The 12,075-nt window shown below is 32.4% G+C and overlaps 2 protein-coding genes across 5 annotated transcripts in view; one reads left to right on the top strand and one right to left on the bottom strand.

Annotated features, from left to right (window-relative positions):
- The window catches only part of LOC136033646 (uncharacterized), a 38,997-nt gene extending 37,905 nt beyond the window's left edge, over positions 1-1,092 (top strand). Inside the window, exon 8 of the mRNA XM_065714462.1 lies at positions 858-1,092. Coding sequence (XP_065570534.1) covers positions 858-1,041 — 184 coding nt within the window. The 3' untranslated portion in view covers positions 1,042-1,092. The remainder of the gene's footprint in view (positions 1-857) is intronic.
- A 6,916-nt stretch (positions 1,093-8,008) lies between these two features.
- Positions 8,009-12,075, bottom strand: part of LOC136033648 (anoctamin-1-like) — a 69,173-nt gene continuing 65,106 nt past the window's right edge. For all 4 annotated transcript variants that reach the window (XR_010618985.1, XM_065714467.1, XM_065714466.1 and 1 more), the window contains one exon: positions 8,009-8,243. Coding sequence is in view for 3 of the 4 variants with exons in the window: in XM_065714467.1 (XP_065570539.1) it covers positions 8,060-8,243 (184 nt within the window). In the remaining variant the exon portion in view is untranslated. The remainder of the gene's footprint in view (positions 8,244-12,075) is intronic.

Raw genomic sequence — 12,075 nt, 5'->3', positions numbered from 1 at the left:
TTTTACATAGTTTTATCGTTTTCTAACACAAGCTTAAGGTGAAAATGAGAATTTTTGGAAAATTGTACACCTTTAAAGTACCTCTAGCCTATTTGAAATATTTAAACTTCAATCCATTTAGTAAGAACACTTCAAAACCAAATTTTTAAGCATAACATGGTATTTTACACATAATGAAAGCTTTGGAGACAGGTCATATGTTGAAATCAAATTGTAATAGACATGGTTTTAATACCAAGTTTTAGTTAGTCTGACAACAAATAAACCCTAGGAAATGGTCTCTATTTACGATTGTCTGAACTGCTTTACGATTGGGCTGACCATGTATTAGGGCAATGACTTTCAAAACAAGCTGCTACTTCTTTGAATAACATCCTGTGACTTAACCAATATTTTTAGTTTTGTAAATAAAAAGGGCGACAGAGAATGCGTCTTTGTTGGTAGAATATGCATTTCTGTGGGCAAGAACTGAATTGTGTATCAGCAGAATATTTATTCAGGAAGGGTTAATCTATTATTCCTTACATATCTGAGCTCCTACTTTCACGAACTTAGTTTTCAAAATTTGTTGCCTTTATATGGCTGATGTGCAGAGAAAACGAATGAAAGTTCTTGAAACTTGAGTTTTTTTTATTTGAGTTCTGTTATTTATCAGTAGAAAATTTATGCAGCAAGGGCCAATTTATTATTCCTTACATATACGAGTCCCTACTTTCACGAACTTAATTTCCAAAATTTGTTGCCTTTTTATGGCTGATGCGCAGAGAAAACGCATGATAGTTCTTAAAATTTGAGTTTCTGTTATTTTTTACAATTTGATATAGGTAGGGCTTGATACATATCGTACGTTTTCCTAGGTTTACAACAAAGAATGGACTCATAGAGACGGTGAACTTGGTTGAACCGGAACCCAAAAATGGCTGGTCTTGGCAGACTCTGAAAGAAATAGGATCCAAAAAAGAAGTCACAACGCAGTCATTAGAGAATATCAAGCCAAAGAACAATGACAAATATATTCTGCGTTTCGGGAAATCTTTGTAGTGTTTTCTTTTCTTTGTTATTAAGACTTTGAATAAATAATTAATTTGGTTATTTTTGTTTTTTATCTATCTATTTATACATATGCTGCTCAAAAACAAAAGCAGTGATGGGTGACATTGGTATTCCCAATATTTCAAATATTCTTAGTACTCGATATATCAAAATGTTGATTTTGATGATTTTCTCCTTTTTTCGAGGGGGGGGGAGGTCAACCTAAAACATGTGATTAATACAAAATCACAAGATATATTGGGGGTAAGTCATAAAATTACGAAGACCTCTGTGAAGGGTAGGAATGGGTTCTCTCGTATTTTTTCTTGTGACCTAGCTAAAGTGTAGACTATCTTCATAATTATAAGGCAAATTAGAATAGACACTCAAAATATAGAATAGGTCAAAGAATAGGTCTGTTTGATTTTTTAGCTAAAAAAAGTACTATGGCTAAGGGATATAGTGAAATGCAATCAGGATAGAGGAAAAAGACAAGACTAAGCTTAACACAAGCAACTTGTAATGTATTTACAGCTTCCGAGTGTACTAATGGACAATTAATCTACACCTTATTTTTATATTTCCTCGTTAGTGCTTATTTGACTCAGATGGTAGTCTACCCAAGGAATATGGGTAACTTATCAGTATGGAAACTGATTCTAGTGTCGATAAAAAACTATCAACAATATCTAGGGTGATGCGATACTTCGTACTTTTTCAAATTATTATACATAAGAAATGCCAAGAGTGACCAAACGCTAGATGACGTTGGCAACATGTAGAGGCATATTATTTGAGCCTGCCAGAGTAATTTTATCCTTAAGCTAATATCATTTCTAGAAAAGAGGAAAACTGAACATATTTCGAAAATACTTGAAAAATGTTTGAAGATTTTTTTGTACATATCTAGTATTAAATCAGCATTTTGACCGTTTTATCTGTTTTGAAACTTTTGGAATGCTGCTTTTGAAGAAATTTTGAATATTATTTTTGTTACTTACAATAGACACTAAATATAGCATATTCCTTTCAAATGAGCCCTTAAGCATTCTATCTCCACTCAGAATATTTGTCTCGGCTTTTTCTCCAATTAGCCATGAATTGATACAAGCAACTTTGTTCTTCTTTTTCATCCTCAAAGATAATCGAGCTCAGCTGATGTCGTCAGATTTGTCTACCGAAACAAATATACCAGTGGCGAGCCACCTAACTAATTTTACCACGCCAGTACGTTTTTCATCAATGGCACGGCGTCGGGGTCTACCATAATGAGAGAGAGAGAGAGAGAGAGATAGGTTTATTTAAAACAACATCGTAGCTAACAGCTAATTTGCGGTGCTTCACTATGCTAAATAACAAACTAACACAAAAAGAAGAAGAAAATAACAGTGGCAAATAACAGCTTCAAAATCTTCTGTTTTGTTGCACAGCGATCTAGTGTTGCAAACAAGGAAGTTAGGAAGGCCACGACGAGCGTTGAAAGTAACAGGTCTTAGGATGGGAGGCGGCTCATTGGCATAGTCGTTAACGGGCAAACTGTCGAAGCGTTCGATTACGGGTAAGTCTGTGAGACTCGATTCAGTCGGTCTGCCTACATTGGCGCGGGTCTCACTTAGAGCGGATAAGTTACTCGGCTCCACTAGGGGATTCCTCCTCTCAGAGACGCGTTTACCACTTCTGCAACCGCGACTCGTTTTAATGGGAGGCTTAGAAGTAGCTCTACTGTGAACAGTGCTGACATCTAAAAATCACCAAATTTGAAAAAGTAGATAGCCCTGCCGTATACAGGGATGAAGAAAGGTAAAATTATCAACGGCACGGCGTCGGGGTCTACCATAATGACCTAGGGTAATAGCCAAATTCTTCGCATAATTCATTCCATATTTTTTGCAATGTTTAAAACTTGTTACTGACTCTATAGGTGCACATTATTCTTGCTTTATCTATTATATGGCCTCGAAATCTCAAATGAAAATATTAATATCATCAATCAGCTTCGAAAAGGGTTTCAGAAAATTTTACTGATTATTATAAAGTACTTTTAGTGGCCTGAGGCTGCTATTGTGCTAAGCTAGGAAAGTCAAAAGAAGTATTCTTCATATTTCAATTTAAGAAGTTACCTCTTTTAGGTTTTTTTTTTCTTCTATTGCCAGATAAATCCTTCTTAGTGCTCAGCAAGATCAATTAAAAGTAATTACCGGCGGTTGTCGCAAAGTGATTAGCAAGCTTATAACCCACAGTACAAATGGTAATATTTAATCTCTCTTGGTACGCTTTCAGCTGGAAAACCTGGATAATTTGTGTGAAATCCGTTAAAAGCGCTGTTTCCATTGTTACTGCAGATTTTCAGACTTTGAAGTCATAAAATTTTATAAAATCTATATCTCTTTTTCCAAAGACTTACTTTCTTGAAAGCCTAGTATTTTAATGATCTAATTATACACCAGGTTGGTTATATTTATAGCCAGGGCCGACGCAATCTATTCTGCTACCCTAGGAAAGACATTTTTTTGCACCCTCATCCCCCCAGAATTAGATTTTGTTCCCATTTTCTTCCTCAATTGAATCCTTTACTCAAAATCACCACTTCTTATACAATTTTTTGCACTTAACGAGACTATTAAATTAATTAAACACACTATCACAAATTACATATACAAACAAAACCAATATAAAGAATAATTACCGAGGAAAATCTTGGTTACTAGAACAACCATAATTATGATAGATAATTATACACGAAACCCTTAGTGTCATAGCATTTATTTCATTAAATACATGATAGGAACTTATTAAATAAAACTGATAATTTTACAGAAGAAATAACTTTAATTCTAAAAGTTTACATAGATTATTGGAAAAAGTTAACAGAGAGAAGGTCTACAATTTACAATTCAATTTTTCTTAATTCTATCTTTGTGAAAGAAGTCACGAGTTCGTTCAAGTCGATTTTTTTTGCCAAGTTGTGTTCAACTGATAGTCCTGGCTAGTCCTTGTAGCCTTTTTTGCGTCACGGTGGATCGATTAGACGTAATAATTAATTTTAATTTTGAAAAACTAAGCTCACCACTAGCAAAAGACACAGGCAGCAAAATCTAGAAAGCCACGGACAAATTTAGGGCATAATCTTTAAGGTTATTGCTTATGATGGAGTTAAGGACATTTTCTGGATTTGCGTTCTTGGGTACTCTCCTAGCAATGGCTTGAACTTCATTGCATAGTTAGTGGTATTCTATTTAAAAAAAATTTAAATATGCCAATTATGGGTTCTTTCTTCAAATGAGTTCTTATAGTCCCCACTTAATGAAATTTTTGCCCTAGTAAATTACATAACAGTTCAATGTTGTATGCAAACATTATTTGAAAAAATGGAAAAAAGTGAATAAAGTGGGAAAAGTCATGATTCTGGTTAATAAAACATTCAGCACATAACAGAGTAAAAATTTCAATAGTTTCTTTTACATTTGTATACACTCTCCTAGGCTATTTCTTGGACCATTGTCAGGAAAGCGACCATGATATTTAAGAATATTATCAAATAAAGAACCTATTTCTAGATTAACCTACCCAACTACTTTTAGTTGTCCAGCATTTTTCTTTCAGCGGTGACCAGCCGTAATTTAGTTACAAAACATATTTCATTTAGAAGTGGCCAGCCACTACAGTAGCAAGCCACCCTATCCAACAGAACTGCGTATTCGTGTAGGTTAAGCTTATACTAGGACTTTTGGCTTATAAAGGCAAGAGGGACAATTGGGACCTAGACCACCGACGTTAAAATAGTATCAATTGCCGTTTACATTAAAACAAAGGCTTAAATAGGTACCCTAAATAAAAATATTAATCCTAGGCCTATCCTGGGAAATTGGTTTCTTGAGCTATGGCTAGAAACAGTGGTGGTGCATCCACTAGGAAAACTAGGGGGCTGCCCAGGGAGCAACCTGGGGAGGGGAGTAAAATGGAAATGTCCGTTTCCAGCTGAAAAAAGAAAATCTTCTGGCAATTATATATTGAGTAGCAATGAAAAAAAAATATATAAATTAAAAGGAACTTCACTACAAAATATAAATAAATGGGCTTTTTCAAATATTGGGCTGCTTTAAAAACGAAATAAAACGAAAACAGTTTTCTTGAAATGGGTCTTCCAAAATCTAAAGGTAGAAAATATTCTACTGAAAAGACAATATCTATCTAAAAAAAAACTACATGATGCGAGTAAAAAATAGTCCAGGCTCCAATAGACGAAAAAAGGTCTATTTTTTGGCTACCGCGACGCAAATCTTCCATGCAAACTAACAAAGCAAATAGAGCATGCCAGTTGGAGAAATACTTAGAGAAAAATCCTGTTAGTGATGTATGAAAATTAAAGACCCTAATTTAATGAAAAAGCTAATGCATTGTATAAGCGAAATTAAATCAAGAGCTGATTCTGATTCTTAATTCTCTAGCTTAGACACATTCAACTCTTCTTCAGTACCTAAACTTTCATCATTGCTTTCCTCTGTTCGAATTTCACTGACGATCTCCTCAACATCACAATTATTTCTACTATTATCAAGTAGAATATATGCTCCTGACGAGGGCACTGGTCCCGCTTCCTCTTAATCTGCTCCTGATGAGGGTACTGGTCCCGCTTCCTCTTGATCCGCTGTGTTTTGTTGTTTGATTTGTTCGTGGCGTAAATATTTTAAAAATGACCCTTTTTTTCTAAAATAAAATTATCCTTCTCAGCTTTTCTTTTCCGGTATTGGAAGCCAGGTAATTCTTTTTTCTTTTTTTTCATCCATTTTAAAGAACAATGTCTACCTGAAATTTAAAGCATTATATGCAGAAGTTTACTGCAGAACTAGTAGAAATTTAAAAAGATACCTAAATTTTTCAAATATATTTCTTGAGGGTGAAATATCAAAATTTGCAAAAATATTCTTTTAAACTTCATATTTTTACATCTTAAATAGTGCCAAGTACCGTGCATCTTTTTTGATGATGTTTTTATGCTTAAAAAAAGTGAATTTGTATGAGACCAATCATAATACAGAATGTGTATCAGCTAATTTATACGGAAAGTGCATTATCAGCTAATTAATATAATAATATAATACCAAGTAATAGTTGATTCAAAACAAAACACTTGGAGGCCAGAGTTCTAGTAAGAATTGACCTGTTACGTAGACTAATAATACAAAATCAATGAATTATGTCCGCTGTATGTTGAAAGAGGACGAGAATTACACTTATTATATTAACGAGAATAACTATATTCATAATGATTTTTTCTGAAATCAATCTTTTTTTTCCATTTTTACTCCCCTCCCCAGGTTGCTCCCTTGGCAGCCCCCTAGTTTTCCTAGTGGATGCACCACCACTGTTTCTAGCCATAGCTCAAGAAACTAATTTCCCAGGATAAGCCTAGAATTAATATTTTTTATTTAGGGTACCTATTTAAGCCTTTGTTTTAATGTAAACGGCAATTGATACTATTTTAACGTAGACCTTCTCTCTGTTAACTTTTTCCAATAATCTAATAAATGTAAAATCCTAATAAAATGTAGACCTTCTCTCTGTTAACTTTTTCCAATAATCTATGTAAACTTTTAGAATTAAAGTTATTTCTTCTGTAAAATTATCAGTTTTATTTAATAAGTTCCTATCATGTATTTAATGAAATAAATGCTATGACACTAAGGGTTTCGTGTATAATTATCTATCATAATTATGGTTGTTCTAGTAACCAAGATTTTCCTCGGTAATTATTCTTTATATTGTTTTTGTTTGTGTATGTAATTTGTGATAGTGTGTTTAATTAATGTAATAGTCTCGTTAAGTGCAAAAAAATGTATAAGAAGTGGTGAATTTGAATAAAGGATTCAATTGAGAAAGAAAATGGGAACAAAATCTAATTCTGGGGGGATGAGGGTGAGAAATGGCTGAGAAAAAGCCGTTGACAAATATTCTGAGTGGAAATGTAAACATTTATAGAATGCTTAAGGGCTCATTTGAAAAGAATATGCTATATTTATTGTCTATTGTAAGTAACAAAAATAATATTCAAAATTTCTTCAAAAGCAGCATTCCAAAAGTTTCAAAACAGATAAAACGCTCAAAATGCTGATTTAATACTAGATATGTACAAAAAAATCTTCAAACATTTTTCAAGTATTTTCGAAATATGTTCAGTTTTCCTCTTTTCTAGAAATGATATTAGCTTAGAGATAAAATTACTCTGGCAGGCTCAAATAATATGCCTTTAGATGCTGCCAACGTCATCTAGCGTTTGACGACTCTTGGCATTTCTTATGTATAATAATTTGAAAACGTACGAAGTGTCGCCTCACCCTATATAGTGTTGATAGCTTTTTATCGACACTAGCATCAGTTCCCATACTGACAAGTTTCCCATACTCCTTGGGTAGACTACCATCTGAATCAAATAAGCACTAACGAGGAAATATAAAAATAAGGTGTAGATTACTAGTCCATTAGTACACTCGGAAGCTGTAAATACATTACAAGTTGCTTGTGATAAGCATAGTCTTGTCTTTTTCCTCTATCCTGATTGCATTTCACTATATCCCTAAGCCATAGTACTTTTTTAGCTAAAAAATCAAACAGACCTATTTTTAGATATATTCTATATTTTGAGTGTCTATTCTAATTTGCTTTATAATTATGAAGACGTTCTACAGTTTAGCTAGGTCATAAGAAAAAATATTAGAGAACCCCTTCCTACCCTTCACAGAGGTCTTCGTAATTTTATGACTTACCCCCAATATGTCTTATGATTTTGTATTAATCACATGTTTAAGGTTGGCCTCCCAACCCCCCAAAAAAGGAGAAAATCACAAGAAAACCATTGAAATCAGCATTTTGACATATCGAGTACTAAGAATATTTGAAACATTGGGAATACCAATGTCACCCATCACTGCTTTTATTTTTGATATATGTATAAATAAAGACAGATAAAAAACAAAAATAACCAAATTAATTATTTATTCAAATTCTTAATAACAAAGAAAAGAAAACACTACAAAGATTTTCCAAAACGCAGAATATATTTGTCATTGTTCTTTGGCTTGATATTCTCTAATGACTGCGTTGTGACTTCTTTTTTGGATCCTGTTTCTTTCAGAGTCTGCCAAGACCAGCCATTCTTAGGTTCCGGTTCAACCAAGTTCACCGTCTCTATGAATCCATTCTTTGTTGTAAACCTAGGAAAACAAACAATATGTATCGAGCCCTACCTATATCAAATTGTAAAAAATAACAGAAACTCAAATTTTAAGAACTATCATGCGTTTTCTCTCCGCATCAGCCATCAAAAGGCAACAAATTTTGAAAACTAAGTTCGTGAAAGTAGGAGCTCGGATATACAATGAATAATAAATTGGCCCTTCCTGTAAAAAATTTTCTACTGATAAATAACAGAACTCAAATAACAGAAACTCAAGTTTCAAGAACTTTCATTCGTTTTCTTTGCACATCAGCCATCTAAAGGCAACAAATTTTGAAAACTAAGTTCGTGAAAGTAGGAACTCAGATATGTAAAGAATAATAAATTGCCCCTTCCTGTATAAATGTTCTGCTGATACACAATCCAGTTCTTGCCCACAGAAATGCATATTCTACCAACAAAGATGCATTCTCTGTCACCCTTTTTATTTATGAAAGTAAAAATATTGGTTAAGTCACAGGGGTATTATTCAAATAAGTAGCAGCTTTTTTTGAAAGTCATTGCCCTAATACATGGTCAGCCTAATCGTAAAGCAGTTCAGACAATCGTAAATAGAGACCATTTCTTAGGGTTGATTTGTTGTCAGACTAACTAAAACTTGGTTAAAACCATGTCTATTACAATTTGATTTCAATATATGACCTCTGTCCAAAGTTTTCATTATGTGTAAAATACCATGTTATGCTTAAAAATTTGGTTTTTAAGTGTTCTTTTTTGATTTTGAAAACTTTAAACATTTCAAATAGGCTAGAGGTATTTTAAAGGTATACAATTTTCCAAAAATTCTCACTTTCACCTTAAGCTTGTGTTAGAAAACGATAATACTATGTAAAAGTGCGTATTTTTATAAATTGAAGTGGTAATACCGAGGCTTTACTCTTTTTTTTGGTGGTGGGGGGGGGGGGGTGAATAGTAACTCTATTATTCAGAGATAGATATAGATTATACTTCCTTTCTATTTTCTTAGCACCGCAATTTGTGGAATGTTGATAATCAAAGAAATTAATCATGAAAATAAAAATCAGGGTGAGATGGGAGGGAAGTAAAATGTGACGGGTAAAAATATAACAGTAAAAATAAATCTAGTTGGACTAAAAACACTTTTTTTTTTTGCTTTGATTTTACCATCTAAGGTTTATGTGCTTTCACTCAACCCATAAATTCTTCTGAACTATTAACTGGAGCAAAAACTAGAAAGAAAAACAGAAAACAAAAAGATAAAAAAAATAAATAAAAAAAATCCAGAATAAGTTCACTCATTGTCCTTTGGTGATTACTCCATTCATTATGATTTGGCCTTATTCGCGACAAAAAAAAACTTGTTAAATAATAATTATTTTTTTGTAACCAGAACAAACTTATCCCAAAAATTGAGGTACAAGCTGGGCTCAGAAAAAGAACCCCTACCTACTATGTGCCAGAAGATTGTTCGTTAGCATCAGTATTTTACTTGTACTATCTTTTATATTATCTATATATACAATTCGAAATACAATGTTTTGTATGTGTGTGTGTGTGTGTTTTCTTTTGTTTTTCTTTATTTTTTTACTCCATTTTGGAAATCTTGTGTGTTCTTTTGGTTAAAAAAGATATTGATGGATTACACGGTATATCTTCTTTTCTCTTAAAAAGGGCTGTGCTTTGATAAAGGTAAGTGTTCAGTCTTTGCCCAACAACTCTTTCTAGCTTAAAAGTGAATAATTTTTAATTCAAACTAGGAACAGAATAAGCATACCGAGACAATATAGAGCGTGTCGTTTGTTTTGTTTGTTGCCATCAAATAAGTAATGGTATTTTTAAATTCCTATTAAATAAAGAAGCATTAAGCAAGAAAAAACTGCTTTTAATTTCAACAAAGCAGTGAATAAAATATAGAACCAAAGCAACACTTTAATTGAAATTATTCCGTATATTTCGGCCCCACGTCCGGGAGCCTTTCTCAAACGGAAAAAACAACAACAAAAAGCACGAAAAAAAAAATCATTCTTAAAACATATGGCACACGTGCAAAATAATAAAAAAAAAAACAAAAAAAAAAAACACGACAACTAAATATACGAAGAAGAAAAAAAATAAATAAGCACAACTCACATTATAAACAAACTTCCAGCACTGATATTACAACATAAGAATAAAACAAAAGCGAATGTCTATAGTGAAACCGTGGATCATTCTCCTCTCAGCATTCTGTGTCAAAATGGGAATATTATAAATTTATCATTTATTTTATAATTTTTGTTTTATATATATATATATATATATATATATATATATATATATATATATTATAAGTTCCAACACATATTGGAGTTTTTCCGTTATTTTAATAACATTTTTTTCCGTTTATTCACCACCGCTAAAACTCTTTCTCTCTAAATTTATTAGTACACCGTGATTCCTGTATCCAGAGTTTTTTCCTGTATCCGTGAGTTTTTTCGTTACGTACCAACTGCCGGTACACGTAGACTTAACTTTATCTTAACACCGTCAACATATAACTAAACCTGTTATTTCTAGTCAGGGTTTCAAATAATTTCAAGTAAACATATTCAAGATTTAGGAACCAGCATGAAGGCTCACCGTATAATGAATATCAAAACGGAAATCTTTAGGTTGAAGGTTGTTGTTGACTAAGGGTTTTCTTTTTGGAAGAAATTAAAAGAAGATTAAAATGAAACACAAAATTAAGCATTTGATTTTGCAGGTCTTTCAGTAGAATTTAACATTACATTTATTTACTCTAAAATAAAGTTCTAATATCAAATTGAAGTTTCAAGTTAAATTCATGGATTGTAGAATAGACTGAATGAAAAAAAATAAAATGAAAAAGCAAGGAGGATGAAAAATTAACTGGTTTTTAAAGGATCTTAAATAATCTTTCCAGCATTTGAGGAATTGTTACTTATGGCGTAAACGTTACAGCCCTACAATATATTTGAAACGATACTTCGACATATTTCTGACTTAATGCCACATAAATTAGGAGCTTCAATTATTTTAATTATATTTCAAGTTCTTTTTTAAAATTTTTTATACTTTTGTATTTTAGTCAATTTATTACATTCTGCTTTGAGCTTTCCTTTTAATCGCTTAAGTTGTTTTAGGTAGACGTCTATTTATATTAATCAAGTAAATTGTTTTCAGAACTTGAACATCAGTGGAAGTGAGTTAAAAGTAGTAATAGTGAATTAACTGAAAGGTCCTAAAGTTCAGAAAAAGTCAAAATGCGGATGAAGTAGGGAAGCTTAATCTTTAAATGGGGGATTAGCTTCTTAATAAATCAACTGAAATAATCTGAAAACTGCTAAAAATAATGGAAATATTAACCATTGATTTGTTGAAATGTTCTATTTGAAAATTTTATTTTCAAACGTATTTATCACTGGAATAGTTTCTCGTTTATTCCAGTTGTAATTTTATTATTTTTATTGGATATCAAATTCTACAAAAAAAACTTTTGGACAATAGGACAGGGTGAAGGACATGAAGGTGCATAGGGATTGATTTCAGCTTGATAGTTAACGAGAACTACCAGTGTTTGAACTGAGCTGCAGTAGCACACGTTCAGAATACGATTCCTTTGATGAGGTTATGGGAAAAAGTCTCCATAATAACCCAAACCAGAAGAAGATGGTAAAGAACTATTACAATAGGATTATAGCTGGACTTTCTATAATACGGACTTCTGATCAGGTTGACGATTAGGAATAAGAATCTAGTCATACATGAACCTCACTTTCAACTCCACATTTATCATAAGTTCAAGATCTGTATTTCACGTTAAAGATTTACTATTTATGACCGCTATT

This window comes from Artemia franciscana, chromosome 12 (assembly GCF_032884065.1).
Source record: "Artemia franciscana chromosome 12, ASM3288406v1, whole genome shotgun sequence".
Classification (NCBI taxonomy): Eukaryota; Metazoa; Arthropoda; class Branchiopoda; order Anostraca; family Artemiidae; genus Artemia; species Artemia franciscana.
This window is presented reverse-complemented; position numbering and strand designations above follow the sequence as displayed.